The sequence below is a fragment of the Primulina huaijiensis genome, chromosome 11 (assembly GCF_012295235.1).
Source record: "Primulina huaijiensis isolate GDHJ02 chromosome 11, ASM1229523v2, whole genome shotgun sequence".
Taxonomy (NCBI): Eukaryota; Viridiplantae; Streptophyta; class Magnoliopsida; order Lamiales; family Gesneriaceae; genus Primulina; species Primulina huaijiensis.
The window spans coordinates 18,680,099-18,697,967 of NC_133316.1; the positions used below are offsets into that span (position 1 = coordinate 18,680,099).

The 17,869-nt window shown below is 39.5% G+C and overlaps 2 protein-coding genes across 2 annotated transcripts; both read right to left on the minus strand.

Annotated features, from left to right (window-relative positions):
* Positions 1-1,266: 1,266 nt before the first annotated feature.
* On the minus strand, positions 1,267-2,318 carry LOC140987261 (germin-like protein 5-1). The gene is made up of 2 exons (XM_073455702.1): positions 2,059-2,318; positions 1,267-1,959 (listed from the first exon to the last, which is right to left on the minus strand). Exons 1-2 carry the CDS (start codon positions 2,180-2,182, stop codon positions 1,421-1,423), a joined length of 663 nt encoding a protein of 220 aa, XP_073311803.1. The 5' UTR covers positions 2,183-2,318; the 3' UTR covers positions 1,267-1,420.
* An 11,246-nt stretch (positions 2,319-13,564) lies between these two features.
* Positions 13,565-17,601, minus strand: LOC140988451 (uncharacterized). Its single transcript, XM_073457462.1, has 9 exons — positions 17,205-17,601; positions 16,969-17,153; positions 16,424-16,906; positions 16,342-16,360; positions 16,062-16,219; positions 15,718-15,872; positions 15,475-15,614; positions 14,248-15,264; positions 13,565-13,980 (listed from the first exon to the last, which is right to left on the minus strand). The coding sequence occupies exons 1-9, from the start codon at positions 17,599-17,601 to the stop codon at positions 13,565-13,567; spliced, it is 2,970 nt and encodes a 989-aa protein (XP_073313563.1).
* Positions 17,602-17,869: the final 268 nt, after the last annotated feature.

The following is a 17,869-nucleotide window of genomic DNA, read 5'->3' on the forward strand; positions in this document are numbered from 1 at the left end:
ATATATTACACAATTCTTATATTATATATATGATATAATCATGAGAACATCAACAAAAGCTGGCATGTCTTCGTCCTTTTGCATTATAATTGCTTTATATACAAGTAACTTTTTTATCCTTAACTTTTACTATTCAAATATTGTTAAGGCCTTTTTCTCTATTAACAACATATATACAAACACGTACATGTTTAATTTGGATATTAAGATTGTAGATGAATCGAGTCGGTTAGCGAATTTTTCGAGCCGATTCGATATATATTTGATTTGTATTCGAATTTATCGAACTCGAGATAAACTCGAACATGTCCGGAGTTTTTTTCGAGACAAAATTATTTTGTTCGATAGTTCGCTAACTGCTCGTGATCTTTAATATTTTATTAATATATATATTTCGAGTTTTCGGACATTCGTTGTTGAAATTTACTATCTGAACAATAATTCGTATAGCTCGAGAATATGTTCGAAGTTTCGAGTCAAACTCGGGCCAAAAATTTAAAAAAAATTTGAGCTCGAACTCGAATATACTTAATTTGAGCTAAATTCGAACATTAAATCTGTACTAATTTTCGATTCGATTCGATTCAATTCATTTACACAACTAATGTATATATATAGATATTACACAGAAGCGCACGTACACACGAAGTACTATCCTTAAATTGTCATTATTTTCCACTATTAGTCCACAATTTTTTTAAAAAAAATCTACACGGAGTCATAATTGTTCAATGGCAAAAACTTGTTTGAGACGGTCTCATGGGCCGTATTTTTGAGACAGATTTTTTTTTTGGGTCATCCATGAAAAAGTACTACTTTTTATGCTAAGAGTATTACTTTTTATTGTGAATAGCGGTAGAGTTGATCCGTCTCACAGATAAAGATTCGTGAGACCGTCTTACAAAAGACCTACTCTTATTCAATATAAGCATATCGAAAACTCTTGTTTTTTTTTCTCCATTTTATAAACCATTAATATTAATTTTTTATTATAAAAAGAAATAAAATCAGAATGTACTCGCAAAAAATAAATTTTAGACGTGATCGACGTAAATTGAAGTATCATACTATTTAATTTCTAATTTTTGTAATTATTTTAATTTTAATTTATATTAAAAATATAAGTGCATGATATTAAAATCTTACAAAAAAATGTAAATTCTTAGGATGCAATATTCAAATTATCACATTGATTTTGGCTTCTTTTTTTTGTTTGTTACTTTTTTAAAAGAACTACTTCAAATAAATTAAGACACTTTAAATAACTTTCTAGAAATTCAAACTTCATCGTACACCTTTATTGAACATGCCAAGTGAAATAAAATTCTTATATCTTAACATTTTTTTTCTTAATATTATTTTTGTTTTCAATCAACTAATTGCGCAAAAATCTCTAATTAATCTCTAATTAATTAATTAATCATTTCTTGGATGCCAATCTGGATTTGATCTTCTTGATCTCCTTCGTCCCAACCTGGAACGTTTTAGTCAGAACATTATCCGGCACCGGCGGCGACGCGGAAAACAGTGTGGAGGCGATGGTCTGAGTGCCGGGGAGCTGGCTGTTGAACGCCGCGATCGCCGCCGCAGCAACCTTGCGATTGTTCTTCTGGAAGTGAACCAGGCCTCTGGGGAAGACAAAGACCTCCCCTTTCTTGATGGTCTTGGAGATGAGGACATTGGCGGTGGTGATGAAGCCCACATCGATTTCACCTTCGAGAACGAAAACGATCTCGGTGGCGCGTGGGTGCGTGTGAGGCGGATTGAGGCCGCCCGGGGCATAGTCGACGCGTGAGAGTGACACGCCGAGTGTGTTGAGACCGGGAATCATCAGCACATTGGCGGCGTTGACCAGCGAACCCACGGAGTTGTTGACGACTCCCGGATTAGCCAAACCGGCGAAGAAGAAGTCCTCCGCCGTCACGTTTGACGTACAGGCAAATCCGTTCAATCTTACATCTGTCAAGAATTTCCTTTTCGTTAATAAAGACACAAACCCCACACCAATACATGGAAGAAAATTCTAGCTGAAATCCAAATGACAAAAATCACGATTACCAGAAGTGAGATCAGCAACACAGATATCTTGAAGCAAATCTGGATCAGCAGAAACTTTGCTGGTTAACATGAGTACGGCCATGATTACAAGCATCCCTCTGCACATAACAGCAGAAGCAGCCATAGCTAGCTTTGTAAAAGTAAGCAAGGAGAAAGAAAAGAATTGACAAAAAATTGAATGAATGGATTTTTATTTTAATTTTGTGAATTAAAGAATAAATAATATAGAAGAATCGAGGTTTGAAGGTGAAGTGACGTGAACATTCGTATACTCAAAAGTTACTTAAAAGGATTAGACTTAACCATAGGATTTGAACTTTAATTAATTAATTAACATAAACGGCAACACCATTTACATCGGACTAGTTTATTCTAATTAATGAAATCTATGTGGGAATTATATGTTTTGACTGATGTTATTATATATAATTAATAATTAAATTAATAAATATAAGCATCTGAATAAATAATTACATATAAATAAACTATATCGATTATAAATCGGATAGTTAGAAAAAAAATATTACAAATTTTGAAAATATAAAACTCTTGTCATATTCGACTCAATGACTCTATATATTGATCAGGTCGATATGTGAGACCGTCATAAAAAAAAACTAATATATTTTTGAAAAACTTACTTAAATACAACATTTGTTGTTGAATTTTTCTTGTTGTTATCGATATCACATGTTAAAAAATTTAGAACTCTAGGATACGTAACTCTGAATGCAGCGAGATACAGCTGATCATGACTGAAAATGGGATTCTTCGAAATAAATTCTACATGAGACAATAATTAACCCCGACTTTTGTTGATTGTCATTGTATATGATACAATCAACAAAAATTGTGGCAATTATATGATACAATCAATTGATATTATCTTCGCTGGAGGTTAAATGTTTACATGTCAAGTATAACAAAAATAATAATTGATATTTAAAGAAAGTGTAGTTTTTTTTAAAAAAATAAGTAAATGTTTATTTATATTCTAGCCAATTACTATTATAGAATAGACAATTAGCATACCATGAAGTAGGGGTGTCAATCGGATCGGGTGGGTCGGATTTCGGGTCAACACCCGAAATTTTTTTTTTCAACCCGAACCCGAAAACTCTCAACCCGAACACAAACCCGTCTAACCCGACTCAACCTGTCTAACCCGCCTAACCCGAATTTTATTTATTTATTTAAAAAAAAACTAAATAATGAAAAAAATTCGAAAAAATAAAAAATAATAATAATATTTTAATTTAAAAACATAATAACAAAATTTTCGATTTAAATTTGAAAATTTAATTGTAGAAAATTAAAAGTATATTTACTAAATCAAATAAATAATTGTTAAAAAAATAAAAAATATACAAAATAAATAATAAATGATGAAAATTTATCATATAAATATACAATAAATTTTGTTCAAACATACAATATATAAAAATATAGGTAATATTTTCAAAAAAAAAAAAAATTCAGGTCAACCCGCGACCTAACCCGAAACCAGTCTAACCTGACACTAACCCGAACCCAACCTGAACCCGAAAAACCCCAACCCGAACCTGATTTTTTCGTGTTGGGTCGTGTCGGGCTGACGAGTCGTGTTGCATTTTGCCACCCCTACCATGAAGTCGTCAAGCACATAAAAATTAAGCCATCTAAGCAGAAATTCCAAAAACTCACAGCCCAGCGAGACCCAGGATTGGTGACACACAGCTTGTATCTCCTCAACAATAAGTGCCTCGTTCGGTAACAACTGCCCGGACAACATTGACGGCGTCGTTCTCTCATGCCATTGTAGTCTAAGTGATGTTCAAACCCCTTCCCGCACATCAATTAATACCGCCAGATATGGAGAAAAGATACCAACGACAGACAACCCCAACTCCGATGTATTCCTTTGACGGCAACACCACAGCAGTCCATTTACGAGACGACGTAATGGAGTGCGATGAGAAATTGTTGGCTGAGAAAAGCTCTCCACAGATGAAAATTATTGATGATGATTATATACGATCACCAACATTTTACATCCTACATATGATTGGGTTGTCAAGCCGTTCGAGTTCGAGTTCGAGTTCGAGTTCGAGCAACTCATCATGAGTCAAACTTGGACTCTAATGTCTTAGGTTCCCTCCAGTTATTAAATTCAAGAAATTAGTTTGTTGTTTTCATAATATTCATTAAATTCTTGTTTCAATACTGATATTATCCTATCCTAAGTTGTATAAATTAGCATTAATTAAATTAAAACATTTAAAAGCGTTTTTTGTATATATAATATAATTTAAAACGAAGCTGAAGCTCCGGTGATTCCAAATTAATCAAGTCAAGTTCGCAAAGCCTTACTTGTATCCATCATCAAGAAATGGAATTAATTGTTCAATCCACTTGTCATCAGATAATTTAACATAATTAAAATAATTATTGAACTATTAAATTTAAATAATTATTTATATAAAATAAATTTTAAAAATTATGAAAAATACGTATGATTGAATATCGATAAATTTAAACAGTAAAAAATATTGGAATTAAAATAATACAAAATATTGAAAATACGAAAAACAAGATCAATAAAATATAATATATTTAATAATTTTTATATGATATGTACATACATATTCGAAAAAAGACCCCAAATCTGAAAGCCAATATCTCCCATTCGCGTCACCCGTTTTTCTCCGCTTTTGGCCGCCGCGTTCGCCTCCCACAGCCGCAGATTTCCGAAATTAATTGAGGGGTTTGGAAGCCCATGGTCTAAGCTTCAATCGAAGCCAAGAATCGAGGTTTTCAGGCGTGAGTCTCGCGCTTGAACCCCGTCTTCGAGCCCTGTTTCTGCGAGAGCTGCTTTCCTCGTGATTGTCCGGCCATCTCGTCGCTGGAAATGGCTGTTTCAGGCCGTTTATAAGCTGTACTCACACCCTAGGAAAATTTCGATGCAAGTCCAGCCATTTACCAGCTCGTTCCTTGAGTTTTCCGGCGCGATTTCAGCATCTCTGCTGCGCGACTACCACAAGCTGCCACTGTTCCGATCAGCTGGTTTTAGCTTCGACTTTGGGACATTTTCGAGCTCGATTTCCAGCTTTTCTCGAGTTATACAGGCTACCCGAGTGAGGATTTTAGTCAGCTTCGATTGAATTCTTTTCGTTGATTTTATCGCAACATTATTGATTAATATTCAGATTATTGTTGTAGGTATGGTGACCGTGCATTAAGATTTGATATTGATAGCATGTGTTCAACACGTATAGATAAAAGATATCATACTATTGAACCGTCATATGTGAAGTAAATTATGTGAGGTTGCAATTGACTCTATCTATTGGACATTAGGATTGATTTATATTATTTGGATCATGATTTAGCAATTGGATCTTGTGTACAAAGAAGATGATAATGAAAATGTCAAAATAGTATGAGATAATTCATAAAACCAAAGTATGTATTTTATGTCTTATAAAATATTTTAAAATAGTCAGCAATGATTATCTGTGATCATATTCATATATGTTTGCGATTTCTTAACACAATTCATTATCCACAATACTGGATCAAAACAAAGCTAATTGGACCTAATTATTTGGATTGACTTGAGAATTAAAATGTTGTTCTGATATCGGAAATAGATCGGATAGAAATAGGGCAAGCCATTTATTACATACATCTTGAGTCATATCGTTATTTTTAATCGTATATTGTTGTTCATTGTTGCTCGGCACTGTTAGTTACCTCATGATCTTGGTGTGGTTGATAGGTTTTTTATTGATACATTCGAGACTGTAGATACGATTGAGAATTCTCGAATTCAGTCATTCAGGGTGAACGCTAAAATTGTGTTATTTAGTTATGTTCAGTTTGTGTCATTCCGTTGTACAATTGACAATTGTAAGGAAGTCGAGCCATGAGTGTTTGTTTTAGCACAACATGACATGCCTCACATGCATAGATCAATGCGGTTTAGCTACATGATCGTGACGATGTGGCACCTCTGTGTTAGCTCGAGCATTATTCATGTTGTTATCGTATCGTTTATTGACTCATGTTTATTTGTGCCCAGTTACATATATTGCATATTGCATTTATAAATATGTTTATGCATAATTTATGTGTATCTTCATTGTTGTTTAACTTATTTATACTGGATTATGACCCTTTTTCTTGGGGGTTTGTCGTAGCGGCTTTGTGCTACCATGGCAGGCCATTCAGGTGCTTCTGATCCAAATGGATAGAGTGCATTGCGCATATGTGCGATTTATTATCGCGCACATGCGCACGCCCCAACTCGGAAAGCAGAGGACCGAGCGCATATGCGCCATACAGAGGCTCGCATGTGCGCGATATGTCAAGGCAGATAAAATTCGTAGCCGTGACTTTGGCGCATATGCGCTGGTTTAGGACGCGCATATGCGCGCGATCTGATTTAAAAGAAAAAAAGGCGAACCCTGCTTTCAGACATCCCCTTCACAATAGAAAGACCAGCCGCCGCCTCCAAATCCCAAACTCAGACATCGCTCGCAGCTAACGACGTCGCCCATCACCACCACGTGAGTGCCGCCGAAGCTTCGCTCACTGCCGTCTCCCTCCTCTGAAAGACGACCGCAGCACCCACTCCGACTACAGCCGACCGCCGCTGCACTGCTCTGAAAGTTGAACGTCGAAGCTTCGCTCACCGCCGTGACTTCTGACTACACTCCGATTTTCAGTCGCTTTCTGGTGAAAGTAAGAGTTGTATCTAGATTTTGTTCATATCTTGAGATTAGTTAGAATTTGTGTTCGGTCTGTATGGAGAATTTTTGATTTTGTGAATTGGGTGCTTCTCACTGCTCTAAACACTTTGTGACTGTGTTTGTACGTGGCATTGATAACTAGATTAGTTGGTGTGGTGAGTTGATTATATTTGCTCTGACGCACGTTGGGGTGCGATTATCAGTGATCTTGGCTTCTCGATTGTTTGAATTTGGTGTGTGGGTGTGAGCTTTGAATTATTGAATTACATGGCTCTGAAAAAGAAATCCAAAAAGGGTGCTTCTTCCTCCTCAAGTTTTGATTCTCATAGGTTTTGGAATGAGGAGGCTCAACAAGTCTACGAGAGTTATATGACAAGATCCATCATCCCGAAACGGGGATTAACTTGTCGGTTCGACGTGGTGTCATTGTGGGGGAACTGGAACGACGAGAATGGGTTGAATTTGCTCGACCCCTTTTGGATGCCGTTATCTCGGTTGTATGAGAATTCTACGCAGACATCCGGATAAGTCATGACAAGTCTAAAGTTTTGGTGAGAGGTAAATTGGTGTCGTTTGACTCTCGAACGATTAACATGATCTATCAGATGCCCAGCTTCGACCGTGACGAGTACAATGTATTTCTCAAAGAGGGGGTCGATTATACAGAATTCATTCAGACCATATGTGAAGCATGCGTTTCTTGGAAAATGAGCTCGAGTTGTCCTATTTCTTTAAAAAAATCCGACATGGGACCTAATGCAAGTGCTTGGACGTCCTTCGTATCGGCTCAGATTCTTCCGTCCTCGCACTATTATGATGTGACCAAAGACAAGGTTGCACTTGTCTTTGCTATTCTAATGGGAAAATCTATTGATTTGGGTAAAATCATTCATGGATCAATTATGAGAGCCGGCGCGAGGTTAGACACGGTTGCTATTCCATGTCCTGATATTGTTACCGAGCTGTGCCGACAGACGGACGTGTCATGGACACCTGATAAACAAGTTCTAAAGCCGAAGGCCCCCATTGTTGCTTACTTTGGAGCTGCTTCTTATATACCCCACGAGTATCCGGACGACGAGGAGGGGCCACAGCAACAGCTTCCGCTACCACCACCACCTGCTGCAGCCAGACCGAGCAGGGGAGAAAGATTTCGGAGACTAGAGACCGAGATGCAGGACCAGAAGAGGTTACTAGTTGAGCAGCGCCAGGTGCTGGATTCGCTTCAGTTCCGCACCGACCATTTCATGGGCTATATGATGGATTTCATTTTCGTGCTCGCTCAGCGGTTTCCGCCTATATGTCCAGATGATCCGATATTTCCCCAGCCGCCTGTATGGCCACCCCAGTACCCGGGACCTTCTTCACAGGCACCACCCCAGCACATGGATGAGGATGCCGACGATGGTGACGGCGAGCACTGATGCTCGTCGTGGGAGGTATGATTGTTCCGTTCTTTCCTGTTTATACATTGAGGACAACACATACTTTAAGTTTGGGGGGTGATTTGACATTTTGATGCTTTATTGATTAATGCAGCGAGGATATCAGTTTGTATGTGAGTTGATATCTTTTTGTTTACTGAGTTGGTAGCGATTATTGCTTCGTGTTTTTTTTTTAAAATACTCGAATCTAGATCACAACAAAACCTGTTTGTAATCATTAAAAACGTAATAGTAAAGAACCGAATTAAAAACGTGTTGAAGAGAGATGAAAGTGCGTCTCCGTGTCTGGACTAAGCGTTTTCTATCTCCGTTTTTCGTGTTCCGTCTTCCGTTGGCTCTTACTTTCTGCTCCTCGATCGCTGATGTTGGCTGCCGAAAAGTCCCCCTTCGATGGTCCCCTCCTTCCTTTTATAAAGCCCATGATGAAACTTAATAAATCTGGAATTTGCTCCGCGCGCATATATATGGGCGGAAGTCACTGTCTGTGTGTTGGGCAAAATTTTTTCGCGCGCATGTGCAGTCCTATGTTTCGTGCATCTGCAAATCCTTCGTGCGCGCCTTGTCTAGCGCATTTGCGCGATACCTTCGGTTTTGTTGTCTTCGGTGGGCACTTCTTGCGCATATGCGCGTCATACATCGCACATGTGCGCGAGGCTCTCTGTCTCGCTTTGTGTTTCGCTGTGTCTCGCACGCATATGCGCGACTCATATGCGCGAGGGTCTCTCTGCCTGCCAAGCTCACTATTTCCTCCAAGCGCCATTTTCATTCCTTTTGACGCCCATGTAATACGCCTTACCTAGATTCCTGCAATCACACCAAAAACAACAAAAGACGCATAATTCCGTCCAAGAAAACTAACAATCTATACGTATTATAGGGATAATTTAAGTGCACAAATTGTACTTACCAAATCCCTCAAACTTGAACTTTTGCTAGTGCCGAGCAAAATAAAATAAGGAAAACATTAGCTTGACTAGACTCAACACATCCTAAAGAATGTAACTGAACGAACAAGAGTTGTTGAATAAAAGGATAACCACTAGCCTTAGATATTAAAGTCCCATCATATTGAATCAAACACATGCCACATTACTCACAGTTCACGTGCGTGTGTGTTTTGCTATTCTCGTTTACCCACTCCAAATGCCAAAATAAGTTCATATTTTTTTATCTCATAAAATTCCGAACTCCTTGACACACATGTAATTAACAAAATCATTGAGATACACATTTACCTTCACAAATCAACGGACTTATATGATATCATTTGACTAAACAAGATGGCAATCAGAAGGAAATAATTAACCAAACATAGTCCAATATAATGGGATGTGCACGTGTACACAATCAAATTCCATGTCTATCGACGGCATTTTTCAAGTGTCCATAGACTTAACTTTGACAACTCTTCTCCACTAGTATATTGGGTACATGTGATTCGGTTAATAGGTCTTTTAAGCTTATAACGTTAGGCTACGACTAATGGCTACAAATAAAGATAGGTAATCAAAAGTGAGAAACGAACCAATTTATTTTTCAACACACTTCTCCTGCTTTATCATATTTCATTTCCAATTGCATTGTCACAACATATTTACTATTGTTTCCTCCTTTTCTTCATATCAACACATCATACTCCTTTATTCTTTATTCAACTTTTTCTTTTTTTTTTTCCAATTCATTTCTTTCTTTTCCTCTTTTTCCATGTTATTTTTATACGCGCACAAGGGAAAAAAAATTTTGTGGTGATAAAAAGATTCATTTTCTCTCAGTTTTCGGTAGGTACTAGTGTATATGCTCAAAGTTCGTTAGTTGACGTGGGGATTTAGGATTGATACGAATGGGGGCTCTTGTGTGCCTTGGAAAACTCCATTCGATTTTCATTAAGCTCAAACATGGGACACTAGGGTCTAATACGATGTTATGGGTAGGCGTGAAAGGCTCAAACGTTCCAAAAATTGCCTAAATCATCCCTAAGTACCCTTGTCTTTCCTCGAAGAGTGCCAAACCAAGTTCTAGACTACCTTCAATCTACCAATCGACGAACACAGATAGATCATGTTTTCGGGTATACTCAAACAGAACAAATCACACATCTCATTCAGGCTCAAAGGGCTAACAATTGACAAATTATTCAAGGAAAACATGCCCAATATAATTCAAAGACTGCCTAGATCATCTTTGTGTCGACAACAAGTAATCAACATGCAGGTTTTGGAGTCCATTCATAAATTCCAAATAACAAATCACATGAACACTCTCTTGACATCGGATGTGTCAATAATCATGGCAATCGTGAATTAGGTTGTAAACGTTTAAGTAAAGATAGCATGTATTTAGACTCGTAATCATGGAGTAGCATCTATTCTGATCAAATCTCATCATTGGTTGGCTATTACCTTAATTCCACAACTATGATAATTCAAACACTAAAAATAAACATATAAATGACTTTTTTTTTAATTTTAAACACGAAACAATAATCGCTACCAACTCAGTAAACAAAAAGAGATCAACTCACATACAAACTGACATTCTCGCTGCATGAATCAATAAAACATCAAAATGTCAAATCACCCCCCAAACTTAAAGTATGCATTGTCCTCAATGTATAAATAGGAAAGAACGGAACAATCATACTTCCCACGACGAGCGTCAGTGCTCGCCGTCACCATCGTCGGCATCCTCATCCATGTGCTGGGGTGGTGCCTGTGAAGAAGGTCCCGGGTACTGGGGTGGCCATACAGGCGGCTGGGGAAACATCGGATCATCTGGACCTATAGGCGGAAACCGCTGAGCGAACACGGAAGTGAAATCCATCATATAGCCCATAAAATGGTCGGTGCGGAACTGAAGCGAATCCAGCACCTGGCGCTGCTCAACTAGTAACCTCCTTTGGTCCTGCATCTCGGTCTCTAGTCTCCGAAATCTGTCTCCCCTGCTCGGTCTGGCTGCTGCAGGTGGTGGTGGTAACGGAAGCTGTTGCTGTGGCCCCTTCTCGTTGTCCAGATACTCATGGGGTATATAAGAAGCAGCTCCAAAGTAGGCATCAATGAGGGCCTTCGGCTTTAGAACTTGTTCATCAGGTGTCCATAACACGCCGGCCTATCGGCACAGCTCGGTAACAATATGAGGACATGGAATAGCAACCGTGGCTAACCCCGTGTCGGCTCTCATAATTGATCCATGAATGATTTTACCTAAATCAATAGATTTTCCCATCAGAATAGCAAAGACAAGTGTAACCTTGTCTTTGGTCACATCATAATAGTGCGAGGACGGGAGAATCCGGGCAGATACGAAAGACGTCCAAGCACTTGCATTAGGTCTCATGTCGGATTTCTTTAAAAAGATAGGAACACTCGAGCTCATTTTCCAAGAAGCGCCTGCTTCACATATGGTCCGAATGACTTCTGTATAATTGACCACTTCTTCGAGAAATGCACTGTACTCGTCACGGTCGAAGCTGGGCATATGATAGATCATGTTAATCGTTCGAGAGTCAAACGGCACCAATTTACCTCTCACCAAAGCTTTAGACTCGTCATGACGTATCCGGATGTTTGCGTAGAATTCTCGCACAACCGAGATAACGTCATCCAAAGGGGGTCGAGCAAATTCAACCCATTATCGTCGTTCTAGTTCCCCCACAATAACACCACGTCGAACCGAAAAGTTAAATCCTTGTTCCGGGATGATGGATCTTGTCATAGAACTCTCGTAGACTTGTTGAGCCTCCTCATTCCAAAACCTATGAGATTCAAAACTTGAGGAGGAAGAAGCACCTTTTTGGATTTTTTTTCGGAGCCATGTAATTCAAAAATTCAAAGCTCACACCAACACACCAAATTCAAACAATCGAGGAGTCAAGATCACTGATAATCGCACCCCAACGTGCATCAGAGCAAATATAATCAACTCACCACACCAACTAATCTAGTTATCAATGCCACGTACAAACCCAGTCACAAAGTGCTTTAGAGCAGTGAGAAGCACTCAATTCACAAAATAAAAAATTCCCCATATAGACTGAACACAAATTCTAACTAATCTCAAGATTTGAACAAAATCTGAATACAACTCTTACTTGCACCAGAAAGCGATCGGAAATCAAAGTGTGGTCAGAAGTAACGGCGGTGAGCGAAGCTTCGGCGTTCAACTTTCAGAGCAGTGCAGCGGCTGTCGGCTGTGGTCGGAGTGGGTGCTGCGATCGTCTTTCGGAGGAGGGAGACGGCGGTGAGCGAAGTTTCGGCGGCACTCACTTGATGGTGGTGATGGGTGATGTCGTTAGCTGCGAGGGATGTCTGAGTGTGGGATTTGAAGGCGGCGGCTGGTCTTTCTTTTGTGAAGGGGATGTCTGAAAGCAGGGTTTGTCTTTTTTTTTTTTGTAAATCAGATCGCGCGCATATGCGCATCTTAAACCAGAGCATATGCGTCAAAGTCACAGCTTTGAATTTTATCTGCCTTGTCATATCGCGCACATGCGCGCCTCTGTATGGCGCATATGCGCGAGGTCCTCTGCCTTCCGAGCTGGGGTGTGCGCATGTGCGCGATAATAAATCGCACTTATGCGCGATGCACTCTGACCGTTTTTTTTATTACTACACCTGAAAAAATAAAATAATTCAAATCAATACTCGAATGGAGATAATTTTAATTAACAAATAAAAGATTAAAATAATCTAAACAAAACGATTGCTAAAGATAATTGTGGGTTACCTCCCACACAGCGCTTGGTTTATAGTCATCAGCTTGACTTTCTCCTTTCTACTTTGGTTCTCCAAGTGGAATGTTGTCCATGTTTCTCACTTCACTTCCAAAGTAATGCTTGACCCTCTGACCATTTAATTTGAATGTCTGACCGTTGTTGCACTTCAGCTTAATTGCCCCATGTGGATACACTGTTTCCACTGTGAATGTTACAGACCATCGTGATTTTAACTTACTAGGAAACAACCTCAGTCGAGAATTGAACAATAACACTTGTTGTCCTTGTTCGATGTCTCGTCGAAGAATCTGTCTGTCATGCCATCTTTTGGTCTTTTCTTTGTATATCTTTGCATTCTCGTATGCATCATTCCTGAATTCCTCCATCTCGTTCAACTGCAACAGTCGTTGCTCGCCAGATGTCCCCATATCAAAATTCAGTTTTTTCACAGCCCAAAAGGCTCTGTGCTCCAGTTCCAGAGGTAGATGGCAAGCTTTCCCAATGACCAACCTATAAGGCGACATCCCGATAGGTGTCTTGTAGGCTGTCATGTACGCACATAAGGCATCATCTAGCTTAATCGCCCAATCCTTCCGGTTTGTCTTCACTTTTTTTTCTAATATCTACTTGATCTCCCGGTTGGATATTTCTGCGTGCCCATTTGCTTGCGGGTGGTATGCCAGTGTCACCCTGTGCTTCACATCATACTTAGCCAACAATGAGTTAAAAACTTTGTTACAGAAATGTGCACCTTCATCACTGATTATGGCTCTAGGAGTTTCAAATCTTGTAAAGATGTTCTTGTGGACAAACTTAACAACAACCCCAGCATCATTAGTACTGGTAGCAATTGCTTCCACCCATTTGGACACATAGTCAACAGCAAGCAAAATATAAGATTGGCCAAAAGACGATGATAATGGACCCATGAAGTCAATACCCCAGATATCAAAAAGTTCCACCTCCAAAATATTTGTTAGTGGTAACTTGCGGCGTCTAGCAATATTGCCAACTCTTTGGCATTTATCACATGACTTTACTAAAGTATAACTGTCGTTAAACAGATTAGGCCAATAGAAACCCGACTGTAATACCTTAGCTGCTGTTCTAGATGATCCAAAGTGTCCACCATAGGGTGATGAATGACACTACTCTAGAATCGTACCTGCTTCTTCATATGCTACACACCGTCTAATTATCTAATCAGCACATCTCTTGAACACGAAGGGATCGTCCCACAGATAAAACTTGGCATCATGAAGAAATTTCTTCTTTTGGTGGTGAGTTAAATCTGGTGGTAATTAACCTGCAGCAAGAAAATTAACTATATCTGCAAACCAAGGATGTGTAACATTTACCTTGAAGAATTGTTCATCTGGGAACGACTCATTGATAGCTCCGCCTTCAGTTCTTTCTTCCAGCTCTAGGTGTGACAAGTGATCTGTCACCTGGTTACTTGTTCTGGCAAACAAGTAACGAATAGCTGCATGGTCAGTGAAAACAGTTACCTTGGTGCCAATGAGATACGTTCTGAACTTGTCGAATGCAAACACCACTGCTAGCATCTCTTTCTCAGTGGTTGTGTAATTCTGTTGGGCTGCATTAAGTGTGCGACTTGCATAGTAGATAGCCTTGAACATCTTGTCTCGCCTCTGTCCCAATACTGATCCCACAACATAGTCGCTAGCATCGCACATGAGCTCAAAGGGCTCCTTCCAGTCAGACACTATCATGATGGGCGCTGATTTGGGTGCAGAAATCAGCGTTGTCTTGATCCTGTTAAATGCCTGCAAACAATCATCGTCAAAAATAAATGTAAAATCTTTCTCTAATAAATTACATAGAGGTCTAGTAATTTTAGAGAAATCTTTAATATGGCGACGATAAAACCCAGCATGTCCCAAGAAACTTCTGATCGCTTTTACATTCTTCGGCGGTGGGAGATTTTCAATTGCCACGACTTTGGCTCTATCCACTTCCATTCTTCTGGCCGAAATCTTGTGCCCAAGCACGATACCTTCTTGAACCATGAAGTGACATTTCTCCCAATTCAAAACTAGATTCTTCACCTGACATCTCAGCAAAACAAGTGTCAGATTATGCAAACAATGATAAAATGATGAACCAAAGACAGATATATCATCCATGAAAACTTCCATGATTTCCTCCACCATGTCAGAAAATATGGCCATCATACACCTCTGAAACGTAGCAGGTGCATTGCAAAGTCCAAATGACATTCTCTTGAAAGCAAATGTACCGTAGGGGCAAGTGAAGGTAGTCTTCTCTTGATCCTCCAGTGCTATGACAATTTGATTGTAACCTGAATAACCATCTAGAAAGCAATAATAATGATAAACACATAATCTATCAAGCATCTGGTCAATAAAGGGGAGGGAGAAGTGATCTTTCCTAGTGTCATCATTCAATTTCCTGTAATCTATACAGACTTGCCAACCAGTCACTGGACGGGTTGAAATCAATTCATTCCTCTCATTCCTCACCACATTCATGCCCCCTTCTTAGGCATTACTTGCAAGTGAAACCCAAGAACTGTCGGAAATAGCATAAATAACACCATCATTTAACAATTTTGATACCTCAGCTCTCACCACTTCTTTCATGGCCGGATTAAGCCTCTTCTGATGATCAATATAGGGGGGAATAGGATTCCTGCATCAAGATTTTGTGCATACAAACAGTAGGGCTAATCCCCTTTATATCAGAAATTGTCCATCCCAAAGCAGATTTAAACTCTCGCAACACTCTCAATAACCTATCTTTCTCATCAATAGTAAGAGCAGAAGATATAATTACTGGATAGGACGAACTCTCGTCTAAGAATGCATAACACAAGTGACTCGGCAATTCCTTCAATTCAGGAGATGCTTTTGGTATCTCTTTACTCGCATCTTCAAGTAACTCTTCGTGCTAGGCATCAATCTTTTCTTTAGCCTGCATATTGAAAGCAAGCAACTCCTCTCTCACGTCCCAGTCTTCTTCATCTACTGTAGATGCTGATTCCAATAAGCATCTCTCCCAGGAGTCTTTCGTCAACCTACCTGCACCAACATGAGATACACATGAATCAATGATATCAATACTATTACAAGTACTTACCTCATTTGGTCCTCTAATGGTGTTGTAGATGTTGAACACAACTTTCTCTCCACCTACTCTCAGTGTGAGCTCGCCCTTGTGCACATCAATCAAGGCTTTTCCGGTGGCCAAGAACGGCCTTCCAAAGATAAGAGGAGTCTTCTGGTCTTCCTCCATACCTAAAATGACAAAATCAGCAGGAAGTATGAATGTCTACCTTTACCAGCACATCCTCTACTATCCCTCGTGGATATGTAAGTGATCTGTCCGCCAGTTGCAAAGTAATAATGCTAGGCTTCACCTTGCAAAGCTCCAAGGTCCTGTAAATAGAAAAAAAACATTAAATTAATATTGGCACCTAAATCACATAAAGTCCTATTTACTCTAGAACCACCAATAAAACAAGGAATAGTAAAACTCCCTGGATCTTTGTGTTTTTGTGGTAGTTTCCTTTGGAGTATGGCACTGCACTCTTCGGTTAGCTTCACTGTCTCAAATTCTTGAAGTATCTTATTCTTGGACATCACATCCTTGATGAACTTAGCGTAATTGGGAATTTGCTCCATGTATATTTTCTTGAATATTTCCAGAAACTTCGCAAACTGATCATCTAACCCTTTCTTCTTGAACCTCTGTGGATATGGAAGATTCACCTTTAGTAAAGGCTGCTGTTCAAGCACTTTCTTGGGTTCCTCTACTTTCTCTTTTCCAACACTTACACTCATTTTATCATCTTCCTCAACAAGAAACTCTACATTCTCTTCAGTAGGCTCTGGGATTCCAATTTCCTTATCACTCCTCAGTGTGACAGCTTTGCATTGCTCCCTAGGATTCACCTCTGTATTGCTTGGGAACTGTCCTCTATTCTGATCTTTCAAAGCATTGGCTAGTTACCCAATCTGTGTTTCCAAAGATTTCATCGTGGCACCCATATTCCCCATGTGTGTCTCCATGAACTAAGACGAGACTCGGTTCTAGCCATTCTTTTACCAGACTCAGCCACAAACGTCCCAACTAGATCCTTACCTTCACCCTTCTGTGTATTGAACCCCGGTGGAAGATTCAACACGTTCTTGTTGTTCGCATAAGAGAAATTTTCGTGATTCCTCAAACCTGGATGATAAGTATTAGAGGGAGGATTATCTCAATATCTTCCATAGCCACGATTGTTGTTGATGTACTGAGCTTCCTCCACAACGGGCTCTTCTTCGGCAGTCACCAGTGCTACATCAGACGTAGATTGGCTTGCCTTGTTCATCGCTGCAATCTGTGTGGTCAACGCCGAAACCTGTGCAGTAAGTGATGTGATCGGGTCTACTGCATACATTCCAGCAGGTTTCTTTGATCCAGATCTCTCACTAGGCCACTGGTAAATGTTAATGGTCATCTGTTCAAACAATTCATAAGCCTCATCAGGTGTTTTGGAGAAAATAGTACCTCCGGCTGCTGCATCCACATTCCCTCTAGTTGTCCCATCCAAACCATTGTAAAATAACCCAATCTGCTTATCCATGATTCGGACACTTCCTGAGTAATTCTTTGTATCTCTCACAAGCCTCATATAACACCTCGAATTCCTTCTGCATGAAGTTGGTGATATCTATTTTCAGCTGAGCAGACTTGGCAGGAGGAAAATACTTTGACAGAAGCTTCGTAACCAAATATGCCCATGTAGCAATACTCCCCAGAGGTAGAGATTGGAGCCAACTCCTTGCTTGATCCCTGAGAGAAAATGGAAACAGGCGCAATCGAATAATTTCGTTAGAAACACCGTTAATTTTTACCGTATCCGTGATCTCTAGAAAAGTTCTTAGGTGAAGATGGGGATC